This window comes from Budorcas taxicolor, chromosome 8 (assembly GCF_023091745.1).
Source record: "Budorcas taxicolor isolate Tak-1 chromosome 8, Takin1.1, whole genome shotgun sequence".
NCBI classification, from domain to species: Eukaryota; Metazoa; Chordata; class Mammalia; order Artiodactyla; family Bovidae; genus Budorcas; species Budorcas taxicolor.
The window spans coordinates 109153714-109169169 of record NC_068917.1 but is presented as its reverse complement, the minus strand read 5'-3'; the positions used below and the strand labels follow the sequence as shown (position 1 = coordinate 109169169).

The following is a 15456-nucleotide window of genomic DNA, read 5'->3' as shown; positions in this document are numbered from 1 at the left end:
CCTTAGCCCAAAATTTAGGATTAGGAGGTAGCATGCTCCACATGACCCACCTTGGGTGCTGGGGACTCTAAACATTAGGTAATAGCTGTCTCCAAAGCAAATCTCCCCTAAATCCTTTCTGTCTACTCTCTGACCTCGTTTTAGTTCCTTGTTCTGGCTGAGGTTTCTAGAGTTATGAAACCAGTGAGGATTCATCTCCTTTGTAAATTCTGCCTATAGGGGCCTGGCTTGGGGATTTCACTTCCATTCTGTCTGGGTGTAGAAATTTCAATTTTAACTTCTTATTACAACAGCAGCACAGTGATAATTCAAACAATCGCAGCAACAACACTGATAACAGCTAGTATTGACTGAGTCCTAAACTTCTGCCAGGCACCTTACTTTATCCCTATAAGTAGCCTTTCAGGCTGATACTGTTATTCGTAAAGGGCACACTGATGGTGCTGGGTTTTCACCATCAGGCTGGGCCGCTCAGGTTGCACAGTGCAGAAGTGTGGCCCTTGCTGCACTGCTGATGCCGTTTCAGCCGGCTACTTCCCCTTTGTGAAGGAGATTTCTGTGGGTCCTTGAGTCAAGCTTCACAGCAGTTGCTTTCCTCCAACAGGAGACAGTAACTCCGCCTAAGAAATGATCCCATTTCAGCAATTCCTGGGAGGCCATTGCTGTAATAAAGGCCATTCTTTATGATATAAAAGTCTCCCCCTCTCGCCCCCACCCTTAACGTTTCTAATTTGAGCCCCTCTGGTCCCTGTGGAGTCTTTAAATGCTTCAAGTGCAAGCCTATTGCCAAAGCAAGCCTGTCTGACTCGGAGGCAGCGCCCTGCACTGTTGCCGAATATTGAACAAACATTCAAGCGGCTTTGGCTCTCCCAGAAGCCCTCAGTCTGAGGCCTTTGTTTTGTTTTCTGGATGAGGGCAAGCGGTGCCATCACCTCCTGCCGAAAAGCCCTGGCTGCCCTCCCAACAAGGAGTTGTCACTTCAACCGAGCCTTTTTTTATTTTTTTCCTGGTGGCAACAAAATAATACCCAGCAGGAATTTGGGAGGAGAAAAAAGAGAGTTCAGTTGGCAGGTTCTCAAATGAATGGGCTGTAGTGTCATTGGAACTGAATTGGGCTTGAAACCAGACATGATCCTATTTTGGAAGCATTGTTCAGAGGGATGGGAAATGTGAACAGAGGATAAGTCTCTTCAAAAATGCTCTTTATCCTTGGCCTGTTAAAGGCAGCCTGTTTTAACTGAACTCTCCCATCCCCTCAATGGCAAGGGTCTATGTGAGAACACGGAGGAGGTCAGAACAACTGGCAAATTGATCAGCTATTCATCTGTTAACCTTTCAATTGAGGGAGCTAATTTTCCTTTGAGGAGAAGTTGCCACTTGATTGCAAGCCATCAATTAACTGTCAATCATGAAATTCACAAATCTTGGCTCTTCGACTCATCAGGGCTTCGATGAGATAGTACAGTGATCAGGGCATATAAATATACATGTATTCAAATACATTGTTGAAAATATTACTGAAAGCCTAACGTGCTCCAGGGGATGTGTAAAGTGGATATGGTTGTCAGAAGGACTGACAGGATCCTGCCCTCATGGAGCTTCTCGTCTGAAGACACTGCAGGTGATGCATAGAACGGCATGCTTGTGAGGAAGTTTAGTATGAAACTCTCATAGAGATTAGAGGCACAGGCATGGAGTTCAGCCTAGGTGTTTCTGAGAAACTGGCCCCTGAACTAAGATCTGAAGGGTGAGTGGGGGTTTGGGCCAAGAGAAGGCAGGGGCAGAGGCTGGGAAGGGGAAAGCGTTCTATACAGAGAGAAGAGCATGCACCAAGATGCAGGGAAAGGACAAGGCGTAGGCGAGAAGCCCAGTGGCCACTGGAGCTGAAAGCAGGGGAACCGGAAGGAAGAGGACGACAGAGGAGACCCGAGAGGCACACGGTGCTCTAGGTGCTTCATTAACTATGTGCCATGCTTAAGGATTTGAGTCTTCATCCTCAGAACAGTGAACACTCTCCTAAAAAGAGTTTTAAGCAGAAGAATATAGTTTGCTTTTCGAAAAGATGACTTTACCCACAGAACGAGGTTGGAGCAGAAGCAATTAGCTTTTGCAATTGTAGTGTCTACAGAGGAATAATTAATGGAATGGCTAATGGTCTTCCCTGTTGTAATTCTCCTCCAGATCATAACTTAGGCATGACACAATCCTTACAAAAAGGATCTCCGTAAATAAATGTGTATGGGACTTAGTGGTAAATCCTTTTTTCCATTTAGGTCTCAGGTTCCTCATTGTTAAGCGATGGGTTTGGACCAGATGATACCCAAGTGTCTTTCTTTTGCAAAATAAACCGTTAAATTCAGCATGGATTCTATACTGATACTGACTGGAATGCAGTTTTCAGCTTGGTCTGTGGAGTTTTAACCCTGTTTTTTGAACCAATAGATTGAAAAAAAATTATGTAACAAAACAGATCAACAAAGATCAATAGCTTGTTCTGTTGTTAGTTAGATTCTTAACCAGATGGCTAGGAATGTTTGTTTAATCCAGGGAATAGTTGCTCCCAGCACCACGTTACACATTTTTTCGCAGTTAAATTATGGCAAGGTGCTATGAGGGTTGGGGTAATATGTGTTCTAAAACATGAGATAACAATAGTAGTTTAAGTGATGAATTGGTTAACAGGACTGCAGTCATGTGCTGAAAGGATTCACTAACTCATCATATCAACTCGGAAAGTCGTTTTCCTTCTTTGGGACACAGTTTCCTCTCATTTAAAATGGGAGGATTTTACCAGACTAGACTTTTGAAAACTATTGAAAAAACATATTGAAAACATATTTCATGGAGAAAAGATACCCCACTCTATCTTTTCTCCTTGAAGGTTAAGAATCCAAGTGTATTTATGATCTATTTATTTTTCTCCTTTAATCCATCGTGCTGCCACATTCCTATATAACCTTTCTCTAAGACTCAGTTTCCCCATCCATAACTTAGGGCTACACAGCAGAGGTTTCCAAAAGGGTCAGATAGTAAATATTCTAGGCTTTGTGAGCTTATGGAGTCCTCATTGCAGCTACTTAATTCTGCCATTTGTAGCCATGTACAATATATAAATAAATGAGAGTGATCATGTTCTAATAAAACTTTCTTTACAAAAACAGGCCGAGGCTGGATTTGACCCATGGACCATAGATCGGTGAACTCTGGGTCAGCAGTGTGGACTAACTGCTCCCTAATGTCCTTGCAGTTTTGACTTTCCCTGACCTTCTCCCCTGAAGAGTTCTTCTCTCCCAAGTTGGAAGTCACCCTTCTCCAAAACTATCCCTCTGGCCTGCAGGCCCTAAGGTCATCTTCACTACCATCGTCGTCTTCTGACTGTCCGTATGCAAGACTGTCTGTCTCCCCAGCTGCTGAGATGCCTTCTCTGCAGCTTTGTTTTGTTTATCTTAGTAACTATCCTTCTTTAATCCCTCTGAAGGATTGGTTAGCTGGAATCCGCCTTGTCTTCTTCCCCTAGAGCCTTTGATCTGATGCTCATAAGCATTTGCTGACAGCCAGACAGAAAAGGTGGAGCCCAGATCTGAAGCCCGAGGGCCCAGAGAGTAATGAATGGAGACTGCGTTTATTTGTCTTTCTAATTGGCAAGCCCATTTCCAGATCAGCTGCAAGTCACTGCAAGCTGAGAGCGAAAGCAAGGGACAACCTCCTTTCTCCCAGGCCTCGATGCCCAGGGCCCATGTACTCCACCAAGGCTGGAGCTTGCCCTGACTCCACTAGGCCTGGGTGAAGCTGCCATCTGGACCAAGCTCTGTCCCTCAGCATAGGACTGCCTTGCCTTGTCACTCAGATGGTACATGGCACAGCTTTGAGGACACTATTCACATCATCCATGACGTAAATAGAACTCTCTGAGTTCTACAAATTACTTTGCTTCTTCAGGCTTTGAGCCCTTTCTTCTTAGGAAATCCTACATGGAAGGCCAGTCTGTAAATGAGATGCAAGTGGAACAGCTCTATTTGGAGCTGAGATGCAGGTGTAGGGTACTGCCCGCTCAGTCTTCCTTTTGCTCTCCTCAAACAGCTGCTGAGATGGCTGTTGGAAACCCTAGAATCCCTCAGATGAATTTCGGAGCCTCTAGACTGGATTACCCCAGGTTGGCTCAGTGGTAAAGAATCTGCCTGCAGTGTAGGGGCCGTAGGAGATGTAGGTTTGATCCCTGGGTGAGGAAGAGCCCCTGGAGGACAGCATGGTAAGCCACTCCAGTATTCTTGCCTGGAGAATCCCCATGGAGATAGGAGCCCGGTGGGCTACAGTCCATAGGAGTTGGACACGACTGAAGCAAATTAGCACACATGCACAGACTGGATTATATGTGGTGTTCTAACCGTTCACAGCTATATAATCTCTCTCTTTGGTAAAGTGTCAAATATATCCCTAGCACTGTGCTAAGCACTGAATGTCAGTGGGGGCAGGATGGGAGACATGGTCCGTGGTCTCCGTAAACCGATTATGTGGTTGCAGAGGCCGACAGAAAATGGGATGAGAAAGCGAACGTAACAAGGTAAGATCTTGCAGACAGAAATGCCTATCAGAGAAGCAGGGTTGGGGCGAGGAAGAAAGGCTTCCTGAAGAGTCACACTGCATCAGAGCACCATTTGGAGAGGCAGAGGGAACGGTGGGTCAGGGCAAGCAAAGACACAGAGGCGTGAAATGCCAGTTGTGGGGATAAAGGACAGGGCATAATGGGGCACGTATGACTCATGCCCACGACAGCATGCTGAGGACCAGGCATTTGAATAAGGGAGCAGATGAGCATGAAAAGAAAGGGGAAATAATGCCTTTCCCAGACAGGCCTACCTCCTCACTTATCTACCAGTCATAACTGTTTTAGTTATTGTTAACCTCACGTTACAGAATTCATCACTATAGGCTCTTGGATATTCAGAGCCTTTCCCAAGGCAGTGGAGCTACTGTCTAGCAGAACTGAGATTTAAACTGAACTTGACTCCAAAGCTTGTCTTTCCCCCACATGGAATTTCATGGAAAATATAGGACAAATAAGTGTTTAAAACAAAGGTAGACTTTATAAAATTGATAGTAAAGGAAAGAACTTCTTATTGGGAAAAATATGCAGGAATATTTATATCTTGCAAGGTCCTTGGAAAAACCCTCTAACCCAACCTACTGCCTGAATTTATTTTTCTGTTTTTTATTTTGTGAATTATGAAAGTATGATAACATATTTTCAGGAGACTTGAAAAATACAGAACAAAGTTACATATAATTCTACTATATGTTACAATCATTTTTTAAGTAGGTACATTAAGATTTTTACTTGGAGTTTCCATATCAAACTCTCAAAAATTAACAGAATAAATATACAGAAAAGTAGAAGGAGAGAGTAGACCTGAAAAGCACCATGAGCCAATTCAACATAATTAAGGTTGATACAATTTCCACACAACAGTACAAGCTGCTGACTTTAAATACAAAGAAGATGAGGCCCAAAGAAAGCAAAGGGTTAATACCAATGATAGAACAAGACATCTTTCTGGTCTTGGAGCCCTCAGATCAGTGTTCTTTCTAAAGCATCATGAGTCACGTCATCTGTTTTCCCTTTTCGGTGGATAACCGCCTCTTAGCACATCTCGATGGGTTCAAGAGTCTGACCTTTTGACCTTTACTGAACTTATCTCTCTTTCTCCAGAGACCACGGAGCTGGGCAGCAAGAAGGAGCTGAAGTCCATGCCCTTCATCACCTACCTCTCAGGCCTGCTGACAGCCCAGATGCTGTCGGATGACCAGCTCATCTCAGGTGTAGAGATCCGCTGTGAGGAGAAAGGCCGCTGTCCATCTACCTGTCACCTCTGCCGCCGCCCAGGCAAGGAGCAGCTGAGCCCCACCCCGGTGCTGCTGGAGATCAACCGTGTGGTGCCACTGTACACTCTTATCCAGGACAATGGCACCAAAGAGGTGAGCTCCCCCAGCATGGCCGCTGGTACATCTAGGTACCAGCCCTCCCACCCCCTGCCCTTGCGGGCTCCGTGTCCATCAGGATGGTCATCATCAGCATGGTGAGGGCCAGCATTTACTGATTGCTTACCATGCGGTGAACACGTGTGTAACTTGGTAACACTAGCTGCTGTAACGGGCAAATTCTCAAATCCCAGTGACTTGGTCTGGTTAAGGTTATTTCTTGCTTGCGCAGAGTCCTAAATAGTTGATTTTGATTGATGGGTAGCCTTACTCTGAGAGGTGGTTCAGGGTCCCAGCCTGTTCCATCTTGTGCTCCATTAATCTGGTGCATTGGTGGCTGCTGTGGAAGGAGAAAGAACATGGGAAATTGTACATGAGAAGTTTAAACGGGCTGCGCCTGAAAATGGCACATTATCAGTTCAGTCTTCTATTCCGCTAGCCAGAATTGAGCCATTGGGCACACCTGTCTGCAGATGAAGACAGAGGAATGTATTCTATCAGTCTGCCTAGGAGAAGCAAATATGAGTTTGGTGAAAACCTAGCAGCCTCTCCCTCAGAGGTCTCCCTCTCATTTAATTTACCCTCCAGATCTACGACTTCTTTATAAGTATGGCGCTGATTCATATGGAATTTCTGACATTTGACCATTTAGTTATCAAGATGCAATTCTATGTGGTTTATCTTTTTCTCCTGCCCACTTTACAAGTGAGGAAACATAAGATGAGTGATTGGCTCCATGTTGGTCTGATCCGGAGCCTGAATACTTAATTGTGAAATTTTGTCTCCTCTTGTTCCTCTTTATGTCTCTCTGGCTTTTGATTATGGCATGTCAGAGCTCGAGGCGACTCTATGAATGATTTGGTTCACCTTTTTGCAAACTCATATCCATGGAACTTTTTTTTTTCCAAATGCAGTTTTCAATCCCAACCCACAAAACCAGGAATAGTATGCCACTGCTTCAGTGAGGAAGGAAGTAGATAAAGCCTCTCTACTTGGTCTCCACTCTTTCCTCTGCAGCAACTTCTGGACAGTCCTGGGCCTCCAGAGAAGACAGTCTGGTGGGCCAGTGACCGAGTCCCACAGGACGTTATGGATCATGTGCCCCTCCCAAGGCATCCTACTGGGCTAAGTGCCAGCGCTGGAGACGGTCAGGGAGGGCTTCATAGAGAACAGAGAGGAGATGAGAATAAGTGAGGAGAGTATCGGGTGGATAACCTGAGGCAGAAAAGAACATGGTCTGTGCAAAGACCTGTAGAAATTCCCCATGACTCAGACCAAGAGATGAAGGGAGGGCAGAGGTGAGGCCAGAGGGATCAGAAAGAAACTGATTATTTAGGGTATTGTAAGCTAGGTCCTGGAGTTTGGACGCTGTCTAGAGGGCAGTGACTCACTGAAGATACATGGTTAGCAGGAGGTTGATGGAACTACTTTGTGTAGCAGAAGGAGTCTCCTGGAAACAACACAGACGGCCATCAGTGGGAGAGCAGTTAATTAAGGTGCGGACTGTGCATACAAGGGAACACTATACTACAACCAAGATCAATGAACTGTAATGATACTTAATAGGAGATGGATGAATATAATGTTAAATGAAGACAGGAAATCCCAAAGGTATATTTTGCATAGCTTGATACCCTTCCCTCTGTTTTTAGTTGAAGCAAGATAAACGCGCCCATCAAATACACTACCTTTTAAGAATAAATATGCGTGCAATAGACAGTTTAAAAAAGGAATCAGGGAAATGATGAACATAGGATTTGGGATGATGATGATCTTGAATCAGGGAGGCAGGACGATGGCATGAGGGAGCGTTAGTCACATGAAAGTAGCCAAGTTTCTAGCTGATGTTTTGGGTGCTGGATTTGTAGGGGTTTACTGAAGTGTGGGGCTTCCCTGGTGGCTCAGATGGTAAAGAATCTGCCTGCAATGCAGGAGATCTGGGTTCGATCCCTGGGTCAGGAATATCCCCTGGAGAAGGAAATGGCAACCCACTTCAGTATTCTTGCTTGGAGAATTCCACGGATAGAGGAGCCTGGCAGGCTACAGTCCATGGGGTCGCAAAGAGTCAGACATGACCGAGTGACTTTCACTATTAAAATGTTAAAATTAGCTAAGTAGCTGAGGCTAACCGGATGAATACATAAAGCCTAACCATGCATGGTATAGCAATGAGCTTGACTCATGAACCACGCACCTCGAATCATCTGACTTTGTGCCTCAGAGGTCCCCAAACCAACAACGAAAAAGTCAAAAAAGCCAAATTACGTACACATCTCCATGTCTCTGGTTTCAGGGTGAGAATCAACTGTGGAAGGATAAGAGTGGAGCCAGGGAGGCCCCCGAGGAGGCTCCTGAAGCTTTCATGTAACATGAAAGGTCGTCTGATGGGCATTGTGTCAGTGACGACATACGCAGAGCAACGCGTTCCTAGCTGTGCAGGACTGAGCTTTCCAGGGGCTGGTGAGAGAAGCTATAGGGAGGGAAGGAAAGATTACGTGCTTGGTTATGTCTAACTCTCTGCTGCCCATGGACTGTAGCCCGCCAGGCTCCTCTGCCCATGGAATTTTCCAGTCTAGAGTACTGGAGCAAGTTGCCATTACCTTCTCCAGGGGATCTTCCCAACCCAGGGATCGAACCGGTGTCTCTTGTGTCTCCTGCACTGGCAGGCGGATTCTTTATGACTAGCACCACCTGGGAAGGCTGCTGAGAGAGGCCCCGACTATCCCTATTTGCTGCTCTTTGTGGGCCTCACTCTGCTCACCTGCAAGGTACCTCGATGCTAGTTAATCACAGGACTTTGATGGTGTGTTCTTGGCATGTGTGGCAGCAAGATGAGCACTGGTTTCTTTACGCTTTGCTTAGAAATCAAGTTCCTCTATGTCTGGATGCTGTGCTAGCTTCCCTCAGCATCGCCTATGTATCCAGTTCCAGAAAACTGTTTTTCCTGAGGCCGCTTCACGTGCTCTCAGCTAGAGAAGCCCAGGAGTGGGAAAGCGGTCGCTAGGTGGCACTGTTCTCCTTACGGACACCTGCTGCCTTTGCAGCTCGAGTCGTTTTTTGCGTTACTTCTATTTCTGAGTGCCTGTTTGCCTTGAAGAACAGGACAAATGGACACACGTGGACACAAACGGGCCTGGGCTTCCGCTTCATGGACTTTACAGACTGGGGGAGGAAGATATCACTGAAACACTCACACCAGACAAGTGAGAACAAACTGTGCTGTGTCCCAAGAGAGGGCCAGGCCTGGGGGTTCACGGTGGGTGACCGAGGGCCATGTGGGGTCAGAGAGGGCTTGACTTCCTTAGCAGGGTGATGTTGGGATAATTTCTTGAGAGTCAGGTGCATAAAGTGAAAGTGGAGGACTGGGTTTGGCAAAGGAAGGGCTGAGAGCATTCCAGGGTGAAGGTGCAGCTCCTCCAGAGGCCTGAAGAATGTGCAAACGTGGCCCGCCTCCCTGGGGGCCAGATGGGGAGCTCTGTGGGTGCGTCCCAGAGTCTGCGATCCCTGCCTCCTGGGACCAGATGGTGATGACTGCACAGTGCCTGGCATGGCTTATCTTTTCTATGATAAAAATGCTACTTACCTAAACTGACCCTGTCCTTTTTCCGTGCTTCCTTTGGTACCTCCTCTTCTGGGTAGTACTCAATCACTTTGCAAGTACCCAGAGTGCTGGGGACATGGCCTTCAGAGCAGGATCCGCATTTTGTACAAGAGAGATGGTTGGTTAACCCAAAACATCAGAATGCAAACGGAAGGATTTCAAGAGTATTCTCTCACTTTATAAATATCGCTGGAACTCATAGAGAAAGGATACCATGAGAGGAATTATACATAAGTAAAAGCATTTCCTCCTGTTGACCTTCCAGAACAGAATGGAACCGTCCTGCTATGTGAGAACACCTGTCTCCTTGAGTTATTTGAGGTGCTTAGTCAACTCCTGAGTCCCAGGGCACTGTCAGGAAGTGTCAGAGAAGGGGTGTGACTTGCCTGAGGTTTCTGGGGCTGTTCTGGTCTCTGATTCTGGACCAGGGCCAGGGTGTATTCTGCATAATCTTAGGGACCCTGGGACTCTAGCTCCTTTGGTGGTTGGGGTCTCCTTCGGTCCATCTCCAGGAATGTGTGGGAAAGAGTGATGCCTTCTTCCTCAGCTGGGAAGGAGTCCTTCATTACACTTTGTGGTTTTGAACAAGCAAAGCAGGAAAAAAGTCTTAATGATGGAGAGCTTGATTAATAACATTATTCTTCCCCCTCCACCTGTTAAATGACCCTTATACAGCCCAAAGCCACAGAGCTTAGCTAAACACAGCTAATGCTTAAATGTACAAGGCTTTGGGTGACTGCTAACTTTGCCTTTGGGTGAAAAAGAGGAAGAGGCTCCAAGTGTAACATGTCCTGGGCTGATGTTTTCTATGATAAAAGTGCTGTTTGTCTAACCTGAGCTCCTCCTTTCTCCATGCTTCCTTTGGCACCTCCTCTTGTAGGTAGAGCTCAATCACTTTGCAAGTGCCCAGAGTACTAGGGACGTGACCAAATGTGGGAGAAAAACTTGTGTCATGGGGAAGAGCCAGATCGAGGTGGATTTGAGTCCCGTCTCTCCCGCTGATTATCTGGGTAACCTTCAAATCACTCCCTTATGAAATAGGCATTACATAATCTACCCCTTTCCGTTTTGGGGTTGGGAGTAATCTCTGGAAGCACTAGAGAACTAGAATACCTGTGGTCTCTACCAGGCTCTCTCCTGGATTGTTACGTGTTATTGGGCATGGATGCTTCTGCTGGTTCGGTCTTTCTTTCTTCCCTGGTGACTCAGTAAAGCGTCTGCCTGCAGTGTGGGAGACCCAGGGTTCAGTCCCTGGGTTGGGAAGATCCCCTGGAGGAGGAAATGGCAACCCACTCCAATATTCTTGCCCAGAGAAGCGCATGGACAGAGGAGCCTGGTGGGCTACAGTCCATGAGGTCACAGAGATTCGGACAGGACTGAGTGACAGACACTTTCTTCTGGTCTCTGGATCTGTAGGATGACAAGTATGGGCTAATTTATCCACAGGCCCCTGTGGCAGATCCACGGTCAGGTCTAGATTCTCCCTTGAAAATAAGGGATGTATTTTGAGGTTGGAAGAGGTACCTTGTAACCTGCAACTCATTTTCCACCCGAAGATATCACCACTTGCACTCCTTAAGTTAACACTGGGCAGAGAAAGATTCTTGTATCTGGCACTCCATCCCAATGGCCCAGCATTTAGGAGTAGAGATAGATATTAAAATCATACACTCTTTATTTTACAAATAGTACAACTGAGACCTAGAGACCGGAATGACTTGCTGTAGGGCACACAGCCAATTTTGTATTCAAAGTAGTCAGCCATGGCTTCTGACTCCAGAGATGTCTTTTGTTTCACACTCAGAGTCCTCATCTGTGAAATGGGTGGTAACTTTCTCCGCAGAGATCATATAGAAAAATTAAGAGAATGTTTGCTGGTGTTTGGAAGACTATAAAATACTCTGTATCTCTGGATGATTATTTTTTTTTCTAGTGCTTGGGCCCCCTGAATTCCGATAATGTGATTTTTTTTTTTTTCTTTTCCATGCTGCCCTAGGAAGAGCCGTGTGTAATTTTGGTCTTGTTGTGGTTTTCTAACCTTCTAGCAGATCCTTTCTCTCTGCCAGAAAGACTTGTTTACTCAAGTTACACGTCTTGGCTCAAATCAAGAAGAAAAATTCCAAATGACCACTCTTTGAAAAGAAATTAACAGCCAAGATCCACCCCCCACCCCCATTATTACCACAACCATACCCACTGCTGGGACCACTACCGTCAACAAGGCCAGCATTGCCACCCTGCCAGCACCTCACACTGGGCATCTGTAGACACTATGCTAGGAGAGCTAATGCAAGGGGAAATGAGACCCAGACTGCGCCTTCAAGGTGCTCACAGTCTAGGGATGAGGCACAAGAGCCAGATCACATAAGTAACTGTAATTGCTTGCATATGCTACATTAACGCGTGATTTGCTTTCAAACAACACAACAGACATTCCAACAGCCTTAGAAAAGAGGAAGGAAGAATCTCTAGAGCGGGTAAATCTGGAAGAGGTTCTTGCTGCAGGGAAGGTAGATGTGGGTGGTTGGTGAATATAGTTTGAGACTAGTCTGTTGACGATGGAGATATGTACCTGATGTATTTAGATTATACGCCAAAAACTCTGACAAGGGCTTTATGTGTTTTATCTCATTCAGTCATCCAAGAACTTCTGAGGGAAATATTCTCATCATCCCAGTTTAATAGATGAGGAGACTGAGGCTCAGAGAAACTTGAAACTGAGTCTCTTGAGATTCTGAAGCTCATCTGGGCCAGTTTCTGATCCGTGGGTGAAATCCTGGACGTCATGTGTTTTTATAAAGACCGTTTGTGAAACATAGCCACACTCATCTCTCTACATATCATCTATGTCTGCTTCCTAGCCACAACGGCTCTGTTGAGCAGCCACCCCAGGAGATGGTAGGACACACCAAGCCCAAAATATTCACTTGAGTCCTTTGCAAAAACTTTGACAAACCTTAGTCTAGACTAAGCTATGTTGGAAAAAAAGAGGAAAGAAAGTTACGTCTGACACTAAGTGCCAAACGCATAGAAGAGTAAAACCTAGCAAGTACTGAGTGCCAACTATATGCCTGGCATTTTAAAAGTGCTCCATGTGTATTCATATGTGTTCTCTCTTTCCTTTGGCGCATTTGAAATGTGCACTAGTATGCCCATTCCACAAATTTAAAAATATCTGAGGTTCAGGTAAATAATGTATCTAACATAACATAGCTAGTGACTCTGACCCAGGAAGTCTGTGTCCAAACTGTGTGTGTTTAGTCAATCATTCTTACAACTGGGGAGTGATAACTGGAGAAGTGATGTGCAGAAGACTGGTTTGTGAAAACTTTGAATTCTGGGCTGAGGGATTTGGGTACCACATGAATTGTATGGAAATCTTCAAGATTTGGGGTCAAGGGAAAGATGTAACTGGATGTGAAACTTAGGATAATAACTACATCAATAACAGTTAAAGGTTGAATTGCAGGGACCAGGACTGGTTTTGTGTCCAGGTTTATTAATTTGGGGTCTGCAGATCACTGATTTGAAATGGTTATCAGATCTCCATCCTCAGAAAGTTTGTGCAGAATTATATATTACTGTGTTGTTTTTTCCCCCTGGGGAAAAGGTATATGGCATCAGCAAAATTCCTAAATATTTTTGACTCAATAAGAGGACCAGTTAGTTGGGGTGTCCACAGTGGAAGTCTGCATATGGGATGTCTGGGAGGATGGTGACTCAGTTCAAATGACTTTAACAAATATTTATTAAGGGTCTCTTATGGGCCAGGCACTGTTCTGGGCTTTTGGGATACATTAAGGAGCAAAACAGGCACATATGAGAGCCATTTGGAGACTTAAATTTCTCCTGGAGTGTATGTGGGAGACATAAGCAATCAGAATAGCAAATAATAGTGTATTAAAAGGCAAAGAGAAGGGAAAATAAAGCAGAATAAGAGGTCAGGAGTGCCTAGTGGAGTGTGGAGACTTGGCTCTCAAAATATCACAAAGTCAATCAGGGTCACTTAGATTGAAGATGGGGGAAGCGTTTTTTTGTTTTGTTTTGTTTTTTTCATGCAGGTTCCTGGCTTCTTCTTCCTGATTCTGTTTCTCTAGAGGAGTGAGGTTGGAGAATTTTCGTTTTTACAAGCTTCCCAGGTGATTCTGCTGCATGCCGAACTTGAGAACCACTGCTCCAAACCATGGTTCCTACGGCGTTCTCATTCTGAAATTCTTCAGGGAATTCCTTGCTTAGGGATTAAGAAAGTCAAGTACTTCTAATCTGGAGTAAATCTCCTCTGCTATTGTGGGCCACTTCCTCTCCATCGGTGCATTATAAGGAGGTGAACTGGCCAGGAACCAGGCTGTCAGGCAGTTCTTGGCAAGAAGGAAGATCAAAGAGAAGAGGGGGATATAATCCACATATTACTCAACACGCTCATGGTCAATTACAAAAGAGGAACTTAATGCTTGGCTTGCCTCCTTGCAAAACTGGAAAACATAGCTGTTTCATGAGACCAGAAAACTACAAGATTCTGTAAATATGCACTCCATACAGACTTAGCAAATGCAAGCATTTTTGCGTGTCAGAGTGTATAGAGCTGTTTTTGTTTTTGTTTTTTTCCTCCATGGTACATTGAATTCAGTTAGCAAACACAGGGAAAAAGGAGAATTGAAGAATGCCTTTGTAAGGCCATTGAAGAATGGTATGTTTAAGTACAACCATTTACTGAGCACTTCAACTGTGCAAGGAGGTCTGCTCAAACACTTTATGTACTCCCTTCACTGAACCCTCTCATCAACCCCACATGTTGAGTAATGGTATTATCTTCCTTTCACCCTTGGGAAAACTGAGGCATAGAAGTTACATCACTCGTCCCACAATACGATAGATAGGAACTGGTACAGTCAAGGTTTGATCTGAGCACTTCTGCTTTTTCTCATTTTGCTATGCTCTCTTAGCTACTTCCCTTGTACATTTTAATGAAGTGTGAAATACAAAGTCTGATGTCTAATAAGGACACTATCATTGCCTCCTCCTGCTACTGTGTCTTCATTTCTTTCACTTAATGGCCAAGATACTTGAAAGAATAGATTACCTCTGCTGTCAACACTGATTCAGCCCCATTCACTCCAGGACCGCCCCCCGCCCCCCACCCCATCCATGGAAATACATTGGCTTCTCCTCACTGGTAACTATTGCAGATGCCGTTTTTGCCATAAATGACTCTGCCTTTCTTTTGGTAGGCATCTTTTGATTTCCATTCGGTTCTTGCAGTCTGGGGACCAGTGAGACGTCCTTGATGATTCTCTGTCCTTCATCTGTGCTCATCTCGCTCAAACTACAGCTCGTTAACAAATCCTGTAGATTTTTCTTCTTAGGAATTTCTCAAATATGACCACTCTTACCCACGTTGGTCCAAGTCTTGGCTGGATGATTGTAATAGTCGACTAACAGTGACCCTTGGCCCCTCTAATTTATTTCCTTCCTGGTAGCCTGACTGATAGTTTCCAAGTTAAGACTTGCTTCCATCACTTTTCCAGTGAAAACCCTTAACTGGCTTCCAGGTGCTCTCAGGATCCAGACCAAGGTGCTTACTGTGGCCTCCAAGGGGCTGCTCGGACTGGCCCCTCCAACTTCTTACACCTCCTTTTTTCCTGTACCCCTCTTCCTTCTGTGCCCAAGTCAGTGGTCCTCCACTTTCTGTGGCTTCCCCAGATGCTCCTCCCTCCACTTGGGGTTTGTTTTACCCTCTGCTCCTTTCTTCTTGCCACTGAGTTAATTGTTTCACCCACCATATTGCCGAGGCTTCTAGATGTGAAAAGATCCCCTGTGTGTTTCTTTGTTTATTTACTTTCTTGAATCTTTTTTATCTTTCATAACAGTTATTATAGTTT

The 15456-nt window shown here is 45.2% G+C and overlaps 1 protein-coding gene across 1 annotated transcript in view; it reads left to right on the top strand.

Moving 5' to 3' along the window:
• Window positions 1-15456, top strand: part of ASTN2 (astrotactin 2) — a 1033755-nt gene that overhangs the window by 825461 nt on the left and 192838 nt on the right. Inside the window, exon 17 of the mRNA XM_052644759.1 lies at window positions 5708-5973. Within this exon, the coding sequence (XP_052500719.1) occupies window positions 5708-5973 (266 nt within the window). The remainder of the gene's footprint in view (window positions 1-5707; window positions 5974-15456) is intronic.